The 21438-nt window shown below is 42.8% G+C and overlaps 1 protein-coding gene across 3 annotated transcripts; it reads right to left on the bottom strand.

Moving 5' to 3' along the window:
- Nucleotides 1-1192: 1192 nt before the first annotated feature.
- Nucleotides 1193-12949, bottom strand: rnf170 (ring finger protein 170). 3 transcript variants are annotated; one of them, XM_056290839.1, is made up of 7 exons: nt 12581-12949; nt 8978-9079; nt 7005-7080; nt 4838-4952; nt 4456-4529; nt 2563-2694; nt 1193-1944 (listed from the first exon to the last, which is right to left on the bottom strand). In XM_056290839.1, the coding sequence occupies exons 2-7, from the start codon at nt 9010-9012 to the stop codon at nt 1675-1677; spliced, it is 702 nt and encodes a 233-aa protein (XP_056146814.1). In that variant the 5' UTR covers nt 9013-9079; nt 12581-12949; the 3' UTR covers nt 1193-1674. The 3 variants fall into 3 exon arrangements, with proteins under 3 accessions (XP_056146814.1, XP_056146813.1, XP_056146815.1); XM_056290838.1 differs by having other exon boundaries at nt 8916-9079; XM_056290840.1 differs by lacking the exons at nt 8978-9079; nt 12581-12949 and adding an exon at nt 8916-8967 and having other exon boundaries at nt 4838-4972.
- Nucleotides 12950-21438: the final 8489 nt, after the last annotated feature.

Raw genomic sequence — 21438 nt, forward strand, 5'->3', positions numbered from 1 at the left:
TTGAAAGTCACTGAGCTCTTCAGTATGACCTATTATAGTGCCAATGTTTGTCTATGGAGACAGCACGATTGTATGCTTGATTGTGTGCATCAGCAATGGATGTGGCTGAAATAGCCAAATCCACTCATTAGAAGAGGTGTCCACATACTTTTGGCCATACAGCATATCTTTTGATTACTGTTTCCTTCCTATTTTCTTCTTTTTCCATTTTCATGATGCTCAATGTGTGGGGATGGTATGTTCATTGTTAAGTTCTGCACTGCTGATTTCTCTCAACCTAACGAGCAACTTCTCCTGTGCACCCCTAGTTAACAGCCACAGGTGTACAGAAAGTTAAGAGTTCGTCTATAAATGTATAGTGAGCCACGTGAATATTTCCTAGCTCTAAAAGTGTAGACAGCAACATGTATACCGTCCCTGCAGACGTGAATTGCATGTTGCCACATTACTTTGCAGGGTATCTTAATGACCAAAGGGACCCACTAAGTCATTTATTTGCCCAACGGGTAAATTTATTTACACATTAAACACCTATACCAGGCATGACAAACTATAACATCGGTAACAGTATGCTCATTTAAGATAGGGATGAGCAGGTTGAACTTTCAAGTCAGCCATGGCTGCACAAGTACAACTAGGATACGCAATTAGGGCCAAGTTTCAACATAAAATAATCATACATGCCAATTCTCACCATTTCATTTTAAAATTGAATATCTTCCCTGTGTGCTTACACTGTATGCTGCACAGTAGTCTAGTACAAGAATAGCAGTGCATTCTCTGCACCATTGCACTATATTACCTCTTATCTCATCTCACCTGTACAAGTCAATCCTTGTGTATATATCTGATGGTTGTTGTGTTGTCGTGTTGTTATTCTACGTTAATTACAGTGAGAGAGCCACAAAACCAGACTCAGATTCCATGTGCATGCAAACCTACAAGGCCAATAAATCTGATTCTGGCATCCAAACACAACACCAGACATTCTTTTTGCTGTTTTGTAGTCTGTGAGCCCTGACATTACTTCGACATAATTCATGCACTGTCGATTCTGAATTCTATTTACAAAATGAACACTTCTGATTAGGTGTCTCGATGCATGCTCAATAATCCAGCTAAGAAAATCAAAGAAGGTTAAATCAGTTCATCTGGATACAATGTTTACTGACAGATACGTTTCATCACTCATCTAATTGACATCTCCAGTCTAAACTGACTGCAGGTATCCCACCCTTATAAACAATACAGTTGCATAACGGTGGTCACACCCATATTTGCATATGAAACTGGTAGTTGGTTTTGGTCGTTATGCAACTGCATTATACTTTATTGTTTATAAGGGTGAGGATACATGTAGTCAGTATAGACTGGAGATGTCACTTAGATGAGGATGAAATGTATCTGTCAGTAAACATTGTATCCAGATGAACTGATTCAACCTTCTTTGAACTTCTGATTAGAAGTCCTCAACTAACTTCTCTCATGTGATCAGAGGACGGCCCCTGTAAATAAATAAAACCCGTTTGAGAGTGCTGACATGGAATGTCCTCTAAAAACTTCTTCACTGCTTTCATGTAAATCCAGCATCAGCCCCTCGGAAGCACGGCTCACTCCTTCTGGGTGTCTGTACCCAGGTATGAGCAATCAAGGACTCAATTTTACACCGTGCACTTAGCCATTCAGTCTCTGTGTTACCACTCCTCTATACATGACAGAGATGTGAAAAAAGAGGAGAAGGATGACTAACAGGTCATCCATGAAGCCAAGGAGGCCAAAGAGCGCCTCCGGTAGGAAGTCGAGCGGGGAGGCCAGGTAGGTGAATGCGCCAACCAGGCAGAGGAGAATCTGGATCCCTGGCCGCTCTAACAGGCCACCCACCGAAAACATCTCCCTAAAGGCATGACGGAGCAGGGTTGGAACATCTCGCAGCCTGTCCATCAACTGGAGGGATGAAGAGAAAGAAAGAAAGAAAGAGCAAGAGAAAAATGTACATCATGAGAAATTTTCATTAAGTGGAATGGGTCTGACTGCCACTAGCTGGAGAATAAAGATAGGAAGAGCTGAAATAAAAAGGTTTATAACGAAAGGGCAGTTTTGTATTGCCCTGTAGTTGTAGTAGCCTGTAGTTGTAGTTGCCCTGTAGTCCTGTACAGGGCAGTCCTGTAAAAACTACAGGGCAGTCCGTTGAAAATTACGTTACTAATTGATTACAGACCTTCCTGCATCATTCAACAAAGCATCCCAATGCATCGTAGAATCGATTATTTCCCCCACCTCTACCAATGGCTCAATGTGTGGTTGGCCCAGGCTTCACCACCTTTTTGTTGTTTGGCTGAGCCTCCAGTCTCCCAGAGTTTGGTAATGTATTGTTTCTTTTTGCAAATAAATTCATTTCCCTGTTTAATTGCAACTTGGTGTGGCGTCCCCTCTTTATATGTTGCTGGTCACAAGGCTGAGCCAAATGTGCATTTGTTGTGGTCATAACATGTGTGCGCCAACTAATGTAGTATTTCCATGTATGAAATACTGGCTAAATATTTCTGGCTGTAGTACACTTACCGAGCGAGGTTGTCCAGAGAACCTGCGATTGTAGTCATTGATTTCTCTTAGGATGAACTGGGGCCTTGCCTCCTCTTCCTGGACACTCTGTGGGGATGTTTGCTCATGGAAGAGGGGGAAGAGCAACGTCACCTGGCCAAGGAGGAATACAGCCAAATTAAAATGGTGAAAAGAAACCAAAACGGATTAACACCAACTTTGATGCTAAAATGAGCATTAATAAGAATACAACAGAGCAAAGACAATAATTATCTACCCAAGAAAAAGAGCAGCCAATGCTGTGATCAGAGGGTTATGAGGAACAGGGTGGGGAAAATGCAATCATTTTTATTAATGCAAATGTAATGAATCATGTTGTGACTTAACATTTTAGGTAAGAAAGGAAATTATTGCAGCTATCAGTCATAAGTTATAAACCAGTTTGTGATGTTCACATATCACTGTGACCTAATGCAACAAAATATTACATATGCAGCTTGGGCCCTTCGCTGCATGTCATCCCCTCTCTCCCCTACCTTTCCTGTCTCTCTCTATTGTCACTGTCAAATAAAGCAGAAATGTTAAAAAAAAAAAAATTAAAAGAAGGGAAAAAAGCCAATAAACACCAGGCATTACCACCCGAAGTTGTCAATTTCCAAAGGGAAGGAGAAAAGGCTTCTTGGGCAAGAACAACTGCCAAGAACCTGTGCTCCATTTTGCATTAAGCTTCTGACTGGGAGATGCAAGTGGACCTGAAGAAGAGACTTGTCTTTCTAGAAGAGGTAGCAGTAACCTCACTCCAACCAGACATGGTTCTTCTATCCAGGAGCACAAAAACTATCTTAGTAGCTGAACTCACAGTGCCCTGGGAGGACAGGCTAGCCATCGGTCACCAACAGAAGAAAGCCAAGTACCAGGATTTGATCGACGAGGCTCTTGTAAAAGGACGGTACACAAACTTATTTCCCATTGAAGTTGGCAGTCATGGTTTCCCAGCAACATCAGTGTGTCATTTCCTACAGAAGATGGGTTTGGAACCCAAACAACTGAAGCAAGCTATTGGGGAGATAGCCATGGCAGCTGAGACCAGCTCAAGATGGTTGTGGTTGATGACAGCTCGCAGTTGGAACCCTTCTGCAGGCGAAGGGTAATTTGGTCTTTGCTGCCCCACTCAGGCGAGGCGTACAGGCTAAGGGGCGAAACGCTTGTGACCCTGAGATACCAGCTGAAGATGCAGAAGGGTTCATCGCAATGTGAATGCTCTGACCACCCTGCCACCAAGGAATACTATCAAGAGGAGTAACTTGCAACATCTTCAGTAGCTCCTGCAGTTTCTGCTTGGAGCAAAGCATCTCTGATGTTTTATTTCACTAATGAAAGAGGCCAAAGATTATTGCAAACTGGGCAAGAGCATCCATGTTGTCTGTCTGATTTAGGTGGTAAATACTCCAGATCTATACATTAGTACTTTGTGACAGACCGGCTGTAAACAAAAAAATGCATTAATAAACAAATAGAGTGGGTTTGAAAAAAAACTAAAATATCTGAAAATGGCTCAAAATCTAAATAAAATCCAGATATCCTAAACACCAAACTACAAACCAAGACTAAGTTGTATATTTACATATGACTGGGTACAGATATAATCAAGAGCACACAAGTGCTGAAATTAAATATTTATTAGACCAAATTGTGTCATGTTTAACAATCAGTCAGGTGCCACCTTTGGGCAAGAGCAATGTATTTATCATATAGAATCTTATAAGAAATTAAACAAATGATAAAAAAAGAAAAAAGTACATTTGAAAAGAAACTTTTCTATATTTGAGCTAATTGGCCAGCAAGGGACAGCAACAGCTTTAAGATGCAGAACTAATATTTAGCTCTAATATATATATATATATAAATTCTTACCATTTGTCTGCAGATGGGGCAGTTAATAGCACCCAGCCATGTTCCATACCTCCAATAGAGAATAATACAAGAACCTGCAAAATGACAGAATTTAGGATAATACCTCACATAAAAAAGATTCTGTTGTAACTTCTCCCAGCTATTATTCTATGCAAAGCTGGCCATCAAAAACATTAAACTCAAAATATTGTTAAACCACTCCTGTAAACAGTATCATGGAGCAATTTTTTAAAAATACAAAAAATTGTAGAGCACATGTCCACCAATTATACCTACTGTATAGAAAAGAAACCAATGTTGTTGTTTTTTTTTCTTTTCAGAATTAAGTGGCGGACATGAGTGGTGTCACCAACAGGTGTGTGTTGCTATACAGCAGTCTCACCACAAAAGAGGTGTCCACAATTCGTCTCTACGGGCAGAACAGCCTGCTGCAGACACACAGGACAGGACATGTCTGTGTAGTACTGTTGTCTGGCTTCTGATGGAGGGTTGTCATCCTGGAGTGGAGGAAAAAACACTGCATATAGGAAACGACAGAAAAAACAATGGCAAATCTTCTGGCATTAAAAAAAAAATCCAAAATCATTTACTGATTAGCTAGTTCATTGTTTGAACATAAAAACATCAACATGTTTTGGGTAAAGCCATGTATGCATGTGGGGGTTTCATGTGCATCACATGAAAAGCCACCTTTTACAGAAAGAGAACAAGCCCATAAATGTATAAAAAGCACATAACTAGTTTTGATGGGGGGATTCCCATGCTAACATTGAGAAGAGGTTTTTTTTTTCTTAAATAGTAACGTACACTGACATAACACGTATAATCTGTGAGACCAAATGCTCCACTCCCAAACACATTATGCCAGAAATTGGTCCACCCCAACGATCGGGTCCCCCGGCACAAACAGCAATAGTGTACGCTAAGTTCCGGAAGGATCGCCATGAATAGTTCATCGGGGAAACCAAACAGACTCAGGCGAAAAGGATGGGGTAACAGAGAAGAGCTACCACCTTGTCAGGCCAGGACTCCGCAGTCTACACCCATCTACAGGCCAGTGGCCACTCTTTGAAGGATGATGTGAACATCCTTGATAGGGAGGAACACTGGTTTGAACAGGAGACAAAGAGGCCATCTATGTGAAGAGGGAACAACCATCCCTGAACCGGGGGGTGGGGGGGGCCCTAAGAATACATCTGTTGTCATCTTGCAATGCTGTTACAGCAACTACTCCCCAATCCTCTGTGAAAAGTACACGTGGGCATTTTAACTCTAGTTAATGGTCATGGCAATTTGCATATCAAACTGATCGCTGGTTTCAGTTGTAACGCAACTGTGGCGGTTTTAGTCGTCGTGCAACTGTGCTGTTTATAAGGGTGGGGGTACCTGCAGTCAGCCAAGACTGATGAAGTCACTTAGATAAGTAATGAAACATTGTGTCCAGAAGAACTGATTCAACTTTCTGGGACCAAATGCTAAAACTACAGCACCTTAAAAACAGCCTTATTTCATAAAACCGTCAAAAATTATGGAATTTGGATTTTGGATTTTTTAAAAAAGTTTTCTTGGGTAAAGATGTTATTCAAGATTTGGTTAATTATGTTGCTGTCACACAAGCAGAACTAGCAGACCAAAGTTCTTGCTCATGCTGTGGCAAAAAATAGGCAGGACCAGAATCCTTCAATTCTGGTTCTACTGCTAGTCAATGTAGTGTGAACTAGTTAGTATTCTTACTGAAACGCAAACCAAGTGTGTCTTTGCGTTTCATCTGGAGAAGAAAGAAGGCAGTTGTATACAAAACAAAACGATTATGGGTGCATCCTAAACAACAGCAATTAAGGCCTCCTTCATTTCAGTTTTACTGAGAAGATCGACCCCACCCACTCTCTGATGGGTTGAGCAGACCCATTCCACGGGTCAAAGTTGAACCAGATCATAAATCGAACACGGCACGAGGTGAATGTGGCCAGATTGCCTTAGAACAAGAGGCAAATACATTTCTTGCATCTGTTGAAATGAAAGAGGGCAAAGTTTGTGCTGCGGTGGTGTGATGGTCTCACACCTGGATGAAAAAAAAAAAAAAACTTGCACAGAACATGATGGGATCACTGGCAGCACAGTGGTAAGCAGTTAGCATGGTGAAAATGGGTGGTGTCTAGAAGGGATACACAGGATTTCAGGAGGTGGTTTCTTTTCCCCTGACATCAGTGCAGCCCATGATGCCTCCTTACTTCAACCCCTTGAGGGAGATTTCTAAACCTAACCTCTTCTTAAGTGCCTCATCAGCAGACTGAATCCAAACACAGAAGGTGGGATTTAAAATATCCTTCCGCCTTTCCAGATACCACCTCAGAAAAGTTGAGAGGTATCTAGATGTGGAACACTGAGTAGAGGCAGTACACTGCGGGGAGTATACATAGAAGGATTAACACCCATTTTAGCTGGCAAAGTTTGACCTACCACCGCCATCACATGTTAAATCATGTTAAATTACTACTTAGCCTACATCTTTGTATATCCACAGGATAATGTTACAGGCGGTGACATACCTGCTCAAACTGGAGCTGCTGTCTCACAGCTCGGACATGCTCCTGATTCTCGGGATGGATGTCCCGCTGCTCTCCTCTGCAAAGGTGAAATGGGTACAGATTATATGTGACAATAATCTTCGCCTATTGTAAATGCTGAGAGACTCAAAATGCATGCCAAAACAATTCATTGTAAGATTATCAGAAAGATAAATGTCAAGTCAAAAGCAATGTAGTCAAACGAAAACCAGATAAACGGTATCATAGTGATATCTGTTGTCCCCCAATCCCATGATATCCTGTGTTGAGAATTTACGCTCAAGGCCAAAATGCTGAAGACAGTCACTGTGTATTTGACCTACTGAAACCTATGGCAGTGCTGTTAAATGCATCGCAGAATACACCTTAGATTCAATTGTCTGGTAGGACTTTCCCTCAAAAAAATTACAAGATGCATAGTGTACTGAACCTTTCGCTAAATATCGAAGAATAAGGCGGGTAAGAAGCGATATCGAAGAAGTTACAGTTGCTAACAAGCAGACATGGCAGACCAAGTTCACAGAGAACCTTTACCAACAGATACCACAATATGACTTGTAAAAACTGAGGTCCAACCGTAATTCTTCAGTTTTGTTTGACTGTGGGACTGGTATTGACACATCACCAGCAATTCTGTTCTATTTCGATAACCATCAAGACGAGCAACTGCAAATGTGTCCATTATGTGGATATTCATCGATTAGCTACCGTCTTAAATCACCGCTGTTTTATCAGTGCTGAGCCGTGGATTAAAAATGAAATAAAGTGGAAATATATTGCAAATCTCAATACTGCAATATTAAGAGGCTCAGCCTAGTTACCTTTACATTTTCTGTACCAACACTGCTATAATGATAGTTTGATTGCATTAAAAGCATTCAACCCATTTTATATTTTTTTAAAGCAGGACTGAGCCAAGTATGCCTGGAATATATATATATATATATGTGTGTGTGTGTGTGTTGATATTCACAGTGTTGATATTCCGCTCCTCATTAGTTGAGCACTTATAACACCATTGACGGTTTTGGAATAAAACGCTATATATATATATATATATATATATGTGTGTGTGTGTATAAAGTTATATGTATACATAGTATATGTATACATATAACTTTGATGATTGCTTATAGCATGAAACAGGCTTGTACTGTCTCATAGAAAATTTACTTGACTAACTGGATTATATTATATATATATATATATATATATATATATATATATATATATATATATATATATGGTTTCAGCTAATAAAAATGAAATTCAAAGAAAGAAAAAAGAAAGAAAGAAAGAAAGATGCATTTTTATATCAGTTTCCAGAGTATTTGGGGGGAAAAATGTACTATCACCTCTTCAGTAAACTATTAATAATTGTCTTTGTATGCCACTGAATTTAAATTTACGCATACTGTATACTGTTACACATATGCAACTAAAAAAAAAAAACAGCCACTAAGGTCAACACTTACTTCTGTAAGCATGTTCATTAAAAATATTCTGTCATCCATGCCATGTGATTCTTAGACGTACAAGTCAGTGTAAATACTGTTTTAGCAGACTCACTATTGACAGATTTTATATTGTGCAGATGTTATATTGTTGTTTTTATATTCTGAATTATTTACTTAACATACTTGTCACTTCCAAAATAGCTTTAATCCCTTATCCATGCAAAAGTCCCTAGATGTTAGATTCTATGATTCGGTTTTCTACACATGCTTAAGACACTCGTAAATTGACCTGACGATAAAAGGGCTTTGTGTTTTTAAGTAAGCGTCCCACCAAGTCAGTTTCTTTTAATGCAAGCACAGTCAACTGAACCTGATGCTACTGTCTCAGTGTTTGCTCTGCTGATGGAGATCACTTTAAATGGGAATCTGTACACACGTGCAAAGCAGAGTCAGCAGCCCTCCCAGGAAGGTGACACTGAGCACCACCACAAACAGCACCTGGTTGCTGACCCCTTCAATGAGGGTGTCCTCATCTTGGATCAGGTAGTCCAATTCCCCACATTGACTGTCCTCCATTATGCACACGCATAGCCCGCAACACTGGAAAACAAAACAAAAAATGATTTTAATGCATACAAAATGACAGCAAATGTAAAAGTTCATCACTATAACAGTAACTGAAAACTGTGTTCTTCAAAAATTATCTACTTAATGATAAAAGTGTTCCACTGTGTTAATGTGTTACTGTATTCTTTTTTTTTTCCTTCCCAATTGTACTTGGCCAATTACCCCTCTCTTCCGAGCCGTCCCTGTCGCCGTTCCACCCCCTTTGCCGATCCGGGGAGGGCTGCAGACTACCACATGCCTCTTCCGATACATTTGGGGTCGCCAGCCACTTCTTTTCACCTGACAGTGAGGAGTTTTGCCAGGGGGACGTAGCGCGTGGGAGGATCACACTATTCCCCACAGTTCCCCCTCCCCCATGAACAGGTGCCCTGACCAACCAGAGGAGGCGCTAGTGCAGCAACCAGGACACATACACACATCCGGGTTCCCACCTGCAGACATGGCCAATCGTGTCTGCAGGGACGCCCAACCAAGCCGGAGGTAACACGGGGATTCAAACGGGCAATCCCTGTGTTGGTAGGCAACAGAATAGACCGCCACGCCACCCAGACACCCGTGTTATGCACATTTTTTTCACAAACAGCAGTGACAATATGTATAACAATGAACAGGGATAAAAATGTATCACAATACAATTTATACAGATAGAAAGTTGTGCTTCATCACTCGTGGATATGTTTGTCCTTGACTCGTTTTGCAACAAAGTCTTTGTGGCTGAGGAGTGTTAATTTACGACCAGTCAAACTCCACAATATGAGAGAACGAAGATGTCTTAGCAGAGAATGCCAGAGAATCTTCTTCTTCTTTTGGCTTGTTCCCCGTTTCTCAGGGGTCAGTCACCACAGCCGAGTTTTGCTCTTGTCAATCCGCATAATGATTTGGCAGAATTTTATATCGGATGCTAGAGAATATTATTTGATAATCAAATTTGATAGTTTGGTGTTTAAATTGAAACACATACTTTTCTTATTTTGCATCAGAATATGGGAAGTCATCTCAATGTGTGATGCAGGACAAAGGGTCAAAAATGCTGTGCGGTGCAAGCGGGATACCTGGTCACAGCTCAGGCTGGGTGGTTTGGAGACAAAGCAGGAGAGGGACGATTGAGATGGTTTGGACATGTGTGGAGGAGAGATACTAGGTATATTTGGGAGGAGGACGCTAAATATGAAGCTGCCAGGGAGAGGAAACGAGGAAGGCCAAAGAGGAGGTTTAGGGATGTGGTGAGGAAGGACATGCAGGTGGCTGGCGTGACAGAGGAAGATGCAGAGGATAGGAAGAGATCAATCAATCAATCAAGTTGCATTTTATATAGCGTTTTTCTAGCTGCAAACGCCACCCAAAGCACTATACAGAGAATATATATAGATAATATAAGATATTAATAAAATAATAATGTATTAACACATTAGAAATTTTTATATTTTAAATTAGAAACTTCTGTTCATGTTTCACTCCTCACTTCCTTTGTCACTTCACCCAGAAACAGATATTCACTTCCTGTTGACAACCACTCCTCACTGGTTACTGGTTTCTCCTTTAAAAGTCTTAGATCCCCCTCCCAACATCCTGCATTGTGTTTCGTTGTGAACTTGTTAACGCCTACTCCCAGCTGTACTGAAACACTGTGTAGAGATGGGCAGGCAGCAGATTATGATCCGTCCAAGACGGGTTGGGAAACGGTTTGATAGTGTGAACGCACGGGCTGTAATTTACGGTTTCATCTGCTGGTTTGATATGTGATCTTCAGACGCACAGCAGCAGTAAAAGGCAATCTGATGGTCTAAAGTTAGAACAGGCAAACTCCTCCACATCTCTCACACACAGCTACAGCAGGATGTGTGCGTATGTGCGTGCTTCTCTCTCTGTATTCAACCACACAGCATCCGATCTGTCTCCTGCATGGTGAAGAAAGGTGTTGTGGTTTTTAGAGAAGCCCTTAACTTAAATTAGACCTATCTTAACTTAAATTTAGCTTAAATTGAAGAGATGGAACCGGATGATCCGCCGTGGCGACCCCTAACGGCAGCAGCCAAAAGTAGTAGTAGCAGTAGACCGATGGACAAATAATTGAAAATATGATCTTAGTAAGGATTTTTGGTAACACTTTAGTATGGGGAATGTAGTCACCATTAATTAGGTGCTTATTAGCATGCAAATTAGCAACATACTGGCTCTTAATTTGTCATTATTATGTACTCATTAATGCCTTATTCTGAATGGCCTTATTATACAACCAGTAAGCCATTAACTATGAGTTTTCCCTCTATAACCTCAGAAGTATTGCTTATTAGTAGTACCATCTCAATATGCTTTGCTTAGTATGGCCTTTATAAGGTGGTAGTACCACAAGAAGAGTTATTCTCCCTTACTAACACTTAATGAATATGGTCTGTTCTTACATAACAAAACACAAAACTACAAGTGTTCATAGTGTTAAATTACTGTAAATTAAGTTTTTGTTACTTAGAATATGTTCCCCATACTCAAGTGACATCTTGATCATTACTAATTCACTAGTAATTAAGTTTTTTTATGTTCCCCATACTAAAGTGTTACCGTATTTTTTTTTTCAACCGCTAACTAGAAATACTGATAATTGCAGCGTCCGCGGTGGCGTAGCGGTCTAAGCATCGGCTTGGTGTCGATGCAGTTGCCCACTGGGGACTGGGGTTCGCGCCCCGGTCTCGTCAGATCCGACTATGGCCGGACTCGATGAAGCAGCAATCATTGGCAACGCTGTCTTCGGGAGGGGGGCGGAGTCGGCTTGTGTTCGTCATGTGAATGCGTCTCTGTGTGTGTCGGAAAAACAGTGGTTCGGCTTGGATTCGCCTTGTCACGAAAGTGGGGAGGCGCTTTCCTTCGAGACTGCCGGCCGGAGAGATGCAGTTGGCGAACGCATGCAATACGAGGGTGGGTGTTTGAATTAAAATAGGGATCAATTGGCCACTAAATTGGGAGAAAAAAAAAGGGAAAAATCAGAAATAAATTTATAAAAAAAAAAGAAATACTGATAATTTAGGACCATCCATTTATCATTTCAGGCCACACAGATTTAAAAATATAAAACAAATACACTACTTATGGTCAGAAAACTATTGGGGGGGGCTAACCGAAAGTAATCTTTCATTCCAATATTTCACACTACTTGCCATAACTGAAAACCAACTCATTTCCTAGGGTACAAATCCTTCCATTTTCAGTAGGTTTGTTAAAAAAAAAACTATTTTACGGACTTTGATGGACCGTGAGGCAAATTTGTGATATTGGGCTACACGAATGAGACTGACTCGACTGCCCTGAACGCAGACCCAGAGGTTCTTCCCAGAACGCTTCCAGCAGGCAAACAACTGCAAGTCATGGGTCGGCCTAGCGCGAGCTCCCCTCACAGGTGCCCGTTAGCCCAACACCGACCCACCGCTAATTGCCCTGGCAACAGGTAACGAGCAAGCTAGCCAACAGCTGACTACTCACCTAACTCAAAACCAGCGACGATCCAAGGTTTGTCGACTTTTCCGGCTTTGGCTCCAAAGTCGACGTTTGCCGACTTTTGTTCTTGGGTGTGTTAACTTACGTCAACACAACGGAAAGAAAGGGTCCCTTAGCAGTTAGGGGGGTAGTTAAAGTCAAGAGTGCAAGTCGACTTCGAGTTACGTCACCGAGCAATAACGTCTTCAAACACCGGCGACATGACTAACTCGGCTGAATTTTGACGTCGGCGTCAGCGCCTTGGTCTTCACCCCGCACCGAGTGAGGATATATGTTACCCGGAGACAAAGCGAGGACTCCACACCTCCTCTCGCCTCGGAGCCCAGTCGTGATGAGGGTCGCTTTCTGATAACAACTGCGAGGTGCTAACGTTCTTCTTCGTCTTTTTTTTTTTATAGGTTTATTAGCGGTTGGTTAACCGACGATGTTGCGCATTACCGCCACCAGCTGGCACGGAGAGGGGATCGGCCCGCCTATTAAAAAAACCAAACGAAACGCGCGTCTTCTCAATTAAACTGGTTATTTCACAGGTTTCGGAGAGGGACCAAGAGCCTGTCTCCAGAAACTCCAACATTATCTCATTATTTCATTTCATACCTCGGTTGTTTTACACACATGCACGCACGCACGTGCACGCACGCACGCACACATATAAATATATTGTAGTGTAGAGCCGAAGTAACGGAGAAGACCGTAGGTTCACACTTTAGCCGTGTAGGCAACTTTCTTTAATCCACGGTAAATCAGCGAGACAAACACAACCCACAGCTCGACTGAGCGGAGGTGGCAAGAATAACCAGAAAACTGGCTGGACAACCATAACTTAACCCTGCGTTAACCTGCCAGGGCAACCATGACTTAACCCTTAGTTCCTGGGTTGAATTCTGTCCCCAATACGTGTCCACCACAGTAGCACAGTTGCTACCCCGTCAGAATTGTTCCAATTGTCCCGTTTTACCCATCAGGCACTGCGTGCAGATTGTCCGTTGTTATCAAATGTTTTGTAAGTGTTTTATGTGGTTTCATGTGTTTATGTGATTATTATTTGTTGTGGTGTAATTGCAGTTGTCATTCTGTTGTGTTGTGTAACCTTGGAACTGAAACCCTGAACAACTTTGTTGTTCGAGTAGATGACCCCCATGTATTGCGTCACAAAGGGGGTTGCAAAGTTACCTTTGACGTTGCTTCTACGTTCGCCACAATATATCAACTTTGTTAAAAGGAGCACTCAACGGTAGGGGAAGTGCTCAACAAATAAGGAGCAAAATAATCACACGTGACCGCTGACGGTCCAGCGGGCGGGGGCTGGTATTTGTCTATTAGCATGATTTGTCAATAATTACAAAATAGGTGCTTATATCTGTGTCTGCAACTGCTGGCAAATTCATTCCTGTTATTCAATGAGCACATTTCTGGTTTGCAAATGATCAAATGTTTTCCAGTTAGACACAGATTGCACATTTTACTGCTGGTTGAATATGATCTGTTCTTTGAGAGGATTTTCCAGGTGGCTGAATAATTAACCTGTCTGCCCGCCAGTGACCAAATATACAAGGGCTTAAAGATGTAACAAGAATGTAACATCTCTATGTAAAGAATGTAACATATTCATTTTTTTGTCATATTTTTTGATACACATATTTTTTTCTTTTCCTTTTTGTAATTATAGTAGCTGAATTAACTTAAGAGTAGGGTAGGAAAAAATAATAAGTGTATACTTCCTCCTACTCCTTTTCCAACATGTAACAGATAATCTGATGCATACAGAGATTTGTTCACTGAGTTTGATGTGTGGATTTGTTGATCACTTCAGATTATTGGCAATGGATCATCTGTATGTTATATCCTGCTTATTTACATGTTTGAAATAAATCATCATCATCATCATCATTCATTCATTCATTCATGATATGGTGGTTGGATATTTTTTGCGCAGCTCATCACATATTGATCAACTACCGAGTCGTTTCCTGTATTGTGCCCCCACTTGTAAATAATTGATAGGACTTACAGTCCGGGCCCTCGCCCAGTGATAAGCCATTCAAAATTAACCTTCAGTGGGGCGGCTCGAGAGAGTGGAGTAATTGGCCAGATACAACTGGGGAGAAAAAGGGGAGAACCCCCCCCTCAAGAAAAATGTTCATCCTGCCTCAGGAACTGCTGATTCAGTTCTACACTGCAGTAATCCAGTCAGTCCTCTGCACATCCATCACTGTCTGGTTTGGTTCGGCCTCCAAACAGGACAGGGACGGACTACAATGGACAGTTCGGTCTGCAGAGAAAACCATTGGTGCCAACCTGCCCTCCATTCAGGACTTATACACCTCCAGACTCAGGAAACCATCAGGCAACAGACTCATCACAACCTGGTCACAACCTGTCCCAACTCCTCCCCTCTGGCAGGCACCTTAAAACCTTAAAACAACCAGATATAAAACAGCTTCTTTCCACAGGCTGTCATTCATATGAACACTTAACGCTTTCAAAGAAATCCAACCATGTTGTACATACCGTACTGTACATTGTATGTATACTGGTACTCTCTGTCATGTCCATCTACCTCAGGCATGTATGTAAGTAACCTGCTAACATCTATCTCAGCATCTCTGATATATTCTCTGCACCACTGCACCTTTAGCCCCTCTTTTTTTGTCTGCATAAGTCAATCCTTGTGTTTAAATCTGAAGTTTGTTGTGTTGTAGTGTTGTTATTCTGTTAAGCACACTGAGAGAGCCACGAAACCGGAGTCAAATTCCATGTAGTGCAAACCTACACGGCCAATAAACATGATTCTCATTCTGATAATTTTTTAAAATAAAAATGGCCAAAACAGTACTGGACAGAGAACAATTTTTCTTTTTTTAATTTCTCAGGTTTTGATGTTTTTCAAATATCACTCCAAACTTTTTCAAACAATCCATGCCACAATACACATGCAAACATGAACAGCTCTTAACACACCATGGCTAAGTGATATGGACAAAATCAAATATCAGGGATGACTATTGGTGCGTTCACACAAAATTTACATATTTTTTAACCCCATCAGACACGGACGCAAGTCTCTCTGGCTACATTACGGCCGATAAAATCAGCTCCTCTCGTCCCATTTAAAAGCAGCGAACTCTGTTACGGCGAATTGCCTGTTTCAATATGGACGGCGGAAGTCCAGGTTGGCTGAGGCGGGAAAGTTTCCCCCGGGAGGAAACAGATGTGTCCTTCTTCGGGGTGTCCAGAGTGGCCAGGTGTGCAAATGGCACCTCTCATAAGCCGCATGATATAAAATCAGCTTGGGAGGAGGTGGCTGATATTGTAGCGCGTTCAGGTTTACCAAGGAGTAATAAGTGTCGTCATACATAATTGCGGGAGATTTTTTTTTGGGAGTGTGTTTGTTTTTTGTTTTTTGTTTTTTAACTAATAGCGGTGAACACTACTGTAGAGGAGCTCAAGCAGGAGTCGTGACAACTTCCTCTTTCGGCTACACAACGTGCACCATTTATTCCTTCCACCATTACGACAACAACAAAAGCCCGCGCAGCGGAAGTGCGTCACTGTAAACCCGAACCGAGAAAACAGCAGCTGTAAACTAACGTTCCTACTAGCTCAATAAGGGGAATTATTTATCCCTATAACCACTACACTACAATATAATCAATAATTGTGTCTCCGGTCTTATGAGACCTGTTGCCCAGTGCAGAGAGCGGTTCAATGATGTGAGGTGAAGAGCAAAACAAAACAGGGAGTGGACCCTCCACTAGCCAGCCCCTTACACCAGCATTAGACGTAGCTGCTTCCTCGGCCCCCATTATAAACGTAGAACGTTGTGGAGGACCCCAGGTGGGCTTACCTGCCAGGTATGGCTGAAACTATTACAAACATTTAAAATGTCAAGTTTGATCTTTTTTAAAACACCCATAAAAATTAAACCTACAGTGTACCAGGAGTGCATTTCGCACCACTCTTCGGGGCTTTGTGCACTACATTACTACATCACATTGACCAGATCCACTGCCATTCTTCAATAGTTTAACTACTCACTTTGCAAACCAATATTCTTATTGAAATACAAATGCTATGGATTTTCTCACAATAATGGCCTATTTGTGTTGGTAAGAGTCGGATCATAGCCTAGGTAGGCTTAGCTGTGCCAATGAATTAAAGCACCAACCCTTTTATTAATCAAAATTACAGTTCCTGTACGCTAGTATCTCCTATTTATGATAGAAGCAAAGGGCAGATACAAAAATTGCAAATGGTGATTTTTACAATGTGGTCAGAGATAAACAATGATGCAATTACTTCAGCAAAAATGAAGTAGGGATTAAAAAAAAATAAAAAAAAACTGTCACACAAGAGCCAGCAGTCCCGGTAGCTTCTCCTGCAATAGAAAGAGAAAGGGGGGCTGAGCCACGAAGAAGAAGTAGGGGACGTCATCAACGGGCAAATGTTGACCAGGCTTTTTTAGCTGAGATGATGCTGAGGGAACTGGGCTACATGAGGGGAACAGTCAACACCCATCTCACTAGGATGGAAAGACGTTTCCATTCAGTCTTGCCAACACAAGCACAGTCCCAGGCCAGTTGGGTGCCTGAGACAACCATCCCAGCCAATGCCTCAAAGATACTCAAGGAGGATTAGAGCAAGATGAGGCAGAAGAGGAGGTGCTGGTTAGTTGAATTTAATCACAGAAAGTTGAATGAGTTCAGCTGGACACAACGTTTATTGAGAGACACATTTCATCACCAGTTCCATCAATTTACCAGTCAATCTTCGTTCCAACCCTCACCTATGGCCATGAGGTTTGGGTAGTGACCGAAAGGGTGAGATCACAGATACAAGCGGCTGAAATGAGTTTCCTCCGTAGGGTGTCTGGGCTCAGCCTTAGCGATAGGGTGAGGAGCTTGGACATCTGGAGGGAGCTCGGAGTAGCACCACAGCTCCTTCACATCAAAAGGAGCCAGTTGAGGTGGTGAGGCATCTGATTAGGATGCATCCTGGGCGCCTTCCTTTGGAGGTTTTCCGGACACGTCCAACTCGGAGGAGACCCTGGGGTAGACCCAGAACTCGCTGGAGGGACTACATGTCCAATCTGGCCTGGGAACGCCTTGGGATCCCCCAGGAGGCGCTTGAGGGCGTTGCTGGGGAGAGGGACGTCTGGAGTGCCCTACTTAGCTTGCTGCCACCGCTACCCGACCCCGGAGAAGCAGCTGATGATGAGATGAGACGTTTCGTCACTCATCTAAGTGGCAGGTATCCCCACCTGAACGGATACCTGCAGTCAGCTGAGACTGAAGAAATCGTTCGATGGTGTTTTAAGCCCTCAACGTACTCTTCAAGGCAGCGCTGCATGGAAGGCACTCCCCGCCCCCTACAGTTTCAGCCAATCACAGCACTGGCACTAACCCTAACCCTAACCCTAACCCTAACCAGTGCTGTGATTGGATGAAACTGTTGGGGGCGGGGAGTGCCTTCCATGCAGTGCTGCCTGGAAGAGTACGTTGGGGGCTTGAAACACCATCGAAGGAAGAAATCACTTAGATGAGTGATGAAACGTTTCTTTCAATAAGTGTGTCCAGATGAACTGATTCAACTTCCTGTGACTTCTTTACCTCGATCATTGAGCCCACACGAAGACAATTTGAGTCAGTAAACATTTCGGTTCACTTAACTAATATTTGTTTGCAACGGTATTAGTAACACATTGTGTGGGGGCATAGGACTCCCTTTTCATTTTGTGAGATTTTTTTTTCCAGATTAATAAAAGACATATGCACAAATTCCAACCGTGTTTAATGATTTACATGATGTTGTGACTATGTATATTCACCATGAAACCAGCTGTGCACTGAGTAGAGGTCTCTTCTCTCCTGTGGGCTCTGCGCCACTGTGTGCTGTTCCGCCTCATAGGGAACAGGAAGTTCTGTTGCAGTATGTCTTACGTTTTGTAATCTTTCCTCTGTGAGGTCAACGTGACATCTATGGTGCAAGGCCATGCTGTGTAGAACACAACATGCCATAAGGAATGCACCAACTCTCTGAGGGCTGTATTGTAGTGTGCCAATGTGCCAAACATCTGAAACGCATTTTCAACATTCCAAACATTCGTTCCATTACAGACCTCGCTTTGCTAAAAACACGCTTAAATACACATCGCCCACGTGTAGTGGGCATAATGGCTAGGGCATGGTTTTAGGGCATGGTTTTAATGGACAGGGCATGGTTTTAAGGGATAGTAATTTTTTCCTGGCAGCCACCCATCCAGGGCAGCATTCCCTTGGAAGACTGTAGGAATGAGAGTTGACCGAGATGAATGCAACGTGGCATGATCCAGGGTAATTGGCATAGACGTGTCACCCGGCTATTAGCTTCAGAAGTTACCTGGATATTGATGGAGTGGACCCCCTTTCGGCGTACGCTTCACACATTGTTTTTTTTCCCATAGACATCAGGACTCTGAATTCCTCTCTATGGTCCCCTTCTCACACACCATTGGCATAAATACCACCATTCACCTAATTGTTATGAGTGATATGTTTATTTCTGTTATAGTGTAACTGTATTGTTCGTGCTAATATGTGGAGTGTCTGTTGTTGTCCATGTATGTATTGTGCTGCAGAGTTTGTGTACCAAAAACAAATTCCATGGGGCTAATAAAACAATCTAATCTAATCTAATTTTATCTAATCTAATCTAATCTAATCTAATGTAATGTAGGCCAATGCCTGGGTGGGTGGTTGGCACAACTGCACGTGCATGCAGTTTTTTTGGGGTTTTTTTTGCATCCCCCCCCCCTTTTTTCTCCCCAGTTGTATCCAGCCAATCTGGGGAGGGCTGCACACTACCACATGCCTCCTCCAATACATGTGGAGTCGCCAGCCGCTTCTTTTCACCAGACAGGGAGGAGTTTCGCCAGGGGGACGTAGCGCGTGGGAGGATCATGCTATTCCCCCCAGTCCCCCCCCCCCCAAGCAGGCGCCTCAACCGACCAGAGGAGGCGCTAGTGTGGCGACCAGGACACATACCCACATCCGGCTTCCCACCCACAGACACGGCCCATTGTGTCTTTGGGGACGCCCCGACCAAGCCGGAGAAATTTCCCGTTTTATAGGCCTTGTTACATTTGTTACATTAGCTACATGTGTTTTCCGTTTTGTTTTTCAGGTAATATCACTTTTTCAATTTTGCTTTTCAACTTCGACCATGTCTCTCTGAAGTTTAAATTGTTTAAAAAATAGTATTATAGCTGTTAAAATGTGCGTCAGTCGTTTCCTAACAGACATACTAACATATGCAGTGCATTAATATCTCAACTGGGTTTTTATCTTGATAGAATAGAGTTTAATGACCAGCGGTTATTGTGACCGCCCACGGTCATTTTAGGTAGGAGTAAAATCCCGGTCGTTCTAGTGCTAAAGGACTCAACAGACTCCGATTGTCTGACGGCAGCAGGCAGGTTATTCCACAAGAACGAGGCCCGATAGGAAAAGGCCCTGCTGCCACCATCTGACTTTCTTTTAACTGTGGGTACACACAGGAGCCCTGTATTGTGAGAGCCAAGAGCTCGAGATGGAATGTAGGGTTTAAGAAGATCAGACAGGTAAGATGGGGCAAGCCCATTTAGGATTTTCTAAGTCAGCAAAGCACATTGAAGTCTGATCTAACATGGATAGGAAGCCAGTGAAGGGAGGTAAGAATTGGTGTAATATGGTCAAATTTCCAAGATTTAGTCAGGAATCTGGCTGCAGCATCAAACCATCTGAAGACTTTTAGTACTAGCACGTGGCAGACCTGAAAACAGAACACTACAGTAATCAAGTCTGGATGAAACAAATGCAGGTATTAGAGTCTCTACATCAGCCATGGACAGGAAAGACATAATTTTAGCTTTGTTATACAAGTGAAAAAAGGCAGTCTTGGTGATTTCTTTAATGTGCTTATCACAGGAAAAGCTGGGATCAAACGTAACACCAAGATTTTTTGCTGTCTCACTTTCTGAAATCACAGAGTTGTCGATTGTTATCATTACCTGATCAGGCTCAGGCTCGTTGGAGGACCGCAAAGTCTTGAACTTGGCCTAGTCCTTATGTCCATGGAGAGAGAGTTGCCACCTCCTCCCATGGGGGTCTCTGCTGCTCAGCCACTCACAGCATCACAGGCTGCAGGTCCCGGTCCTGTTTCTGCTCTGTGGACCAGTCTGTAGCATCCACCATCTGCAGCTCTCTACTCGCCAGTATGGCCACCTCGCACACTTCTCCGTCATGCCCGTCCGCCCCCAGGACCAGCTCATGTTCCCTGGCTTCTCTGCAGTCACAATACTGGCAGCCATCTGAAGTGCATCGCCGACAAAACAGCGTGGCTGCGTTGCCATGCCATTCTCCTGTAAGGTGGGTTATGGTGAACTCATAGCACTGCAACTCCTCCAACTAATGAGCCAACTGCCCCTTTGGCTCCTTGAATATCATCAGCCACTGCAAAGAGGCATGATCAGTGCGTACGGTGAAAGACCAGCCACACAGAAAATACTTAAAATGCTGGATGGCAAAGACTACTGCCAGAAGCTTCCTGCGAGTGATACAATACAACCGTCCATCTTGTTCAGTGCCTGTAATAAGCCACAACTTTCGTTCCGTCTCACTACACCTGTGACAGGACCACGCCTACCCCCTCCAGAATGGCTGTGCTTGTCAGGGCCTTTTTCAGCTTGCAAAAAGTTGTTTCGCAGTCCCCTGAGCAGACGAATTGCTGGTCCTTTTGTAGCAGTTTGTACAACTGGGGCTGCGATGCACAAAAAAAAACCTCCCCGCACAAACTTCCTGTAGTAGGAGTCCAACCCTAAAAACTTT

Source organism: Lampris incognitus, chromosome 12, assembly GCF_029633865.1.
Source record: "Lampris incognitus isolate fLamInc1 chromosome 12, fLamInc1.hap2, whole genome shotgun sequence".
Lineage (NCBI taxonomy): Eukaryota > Metazoa > Chordata > Actinopteri > Lampriformes > Lampridae > Lampris > Lampris incognitus.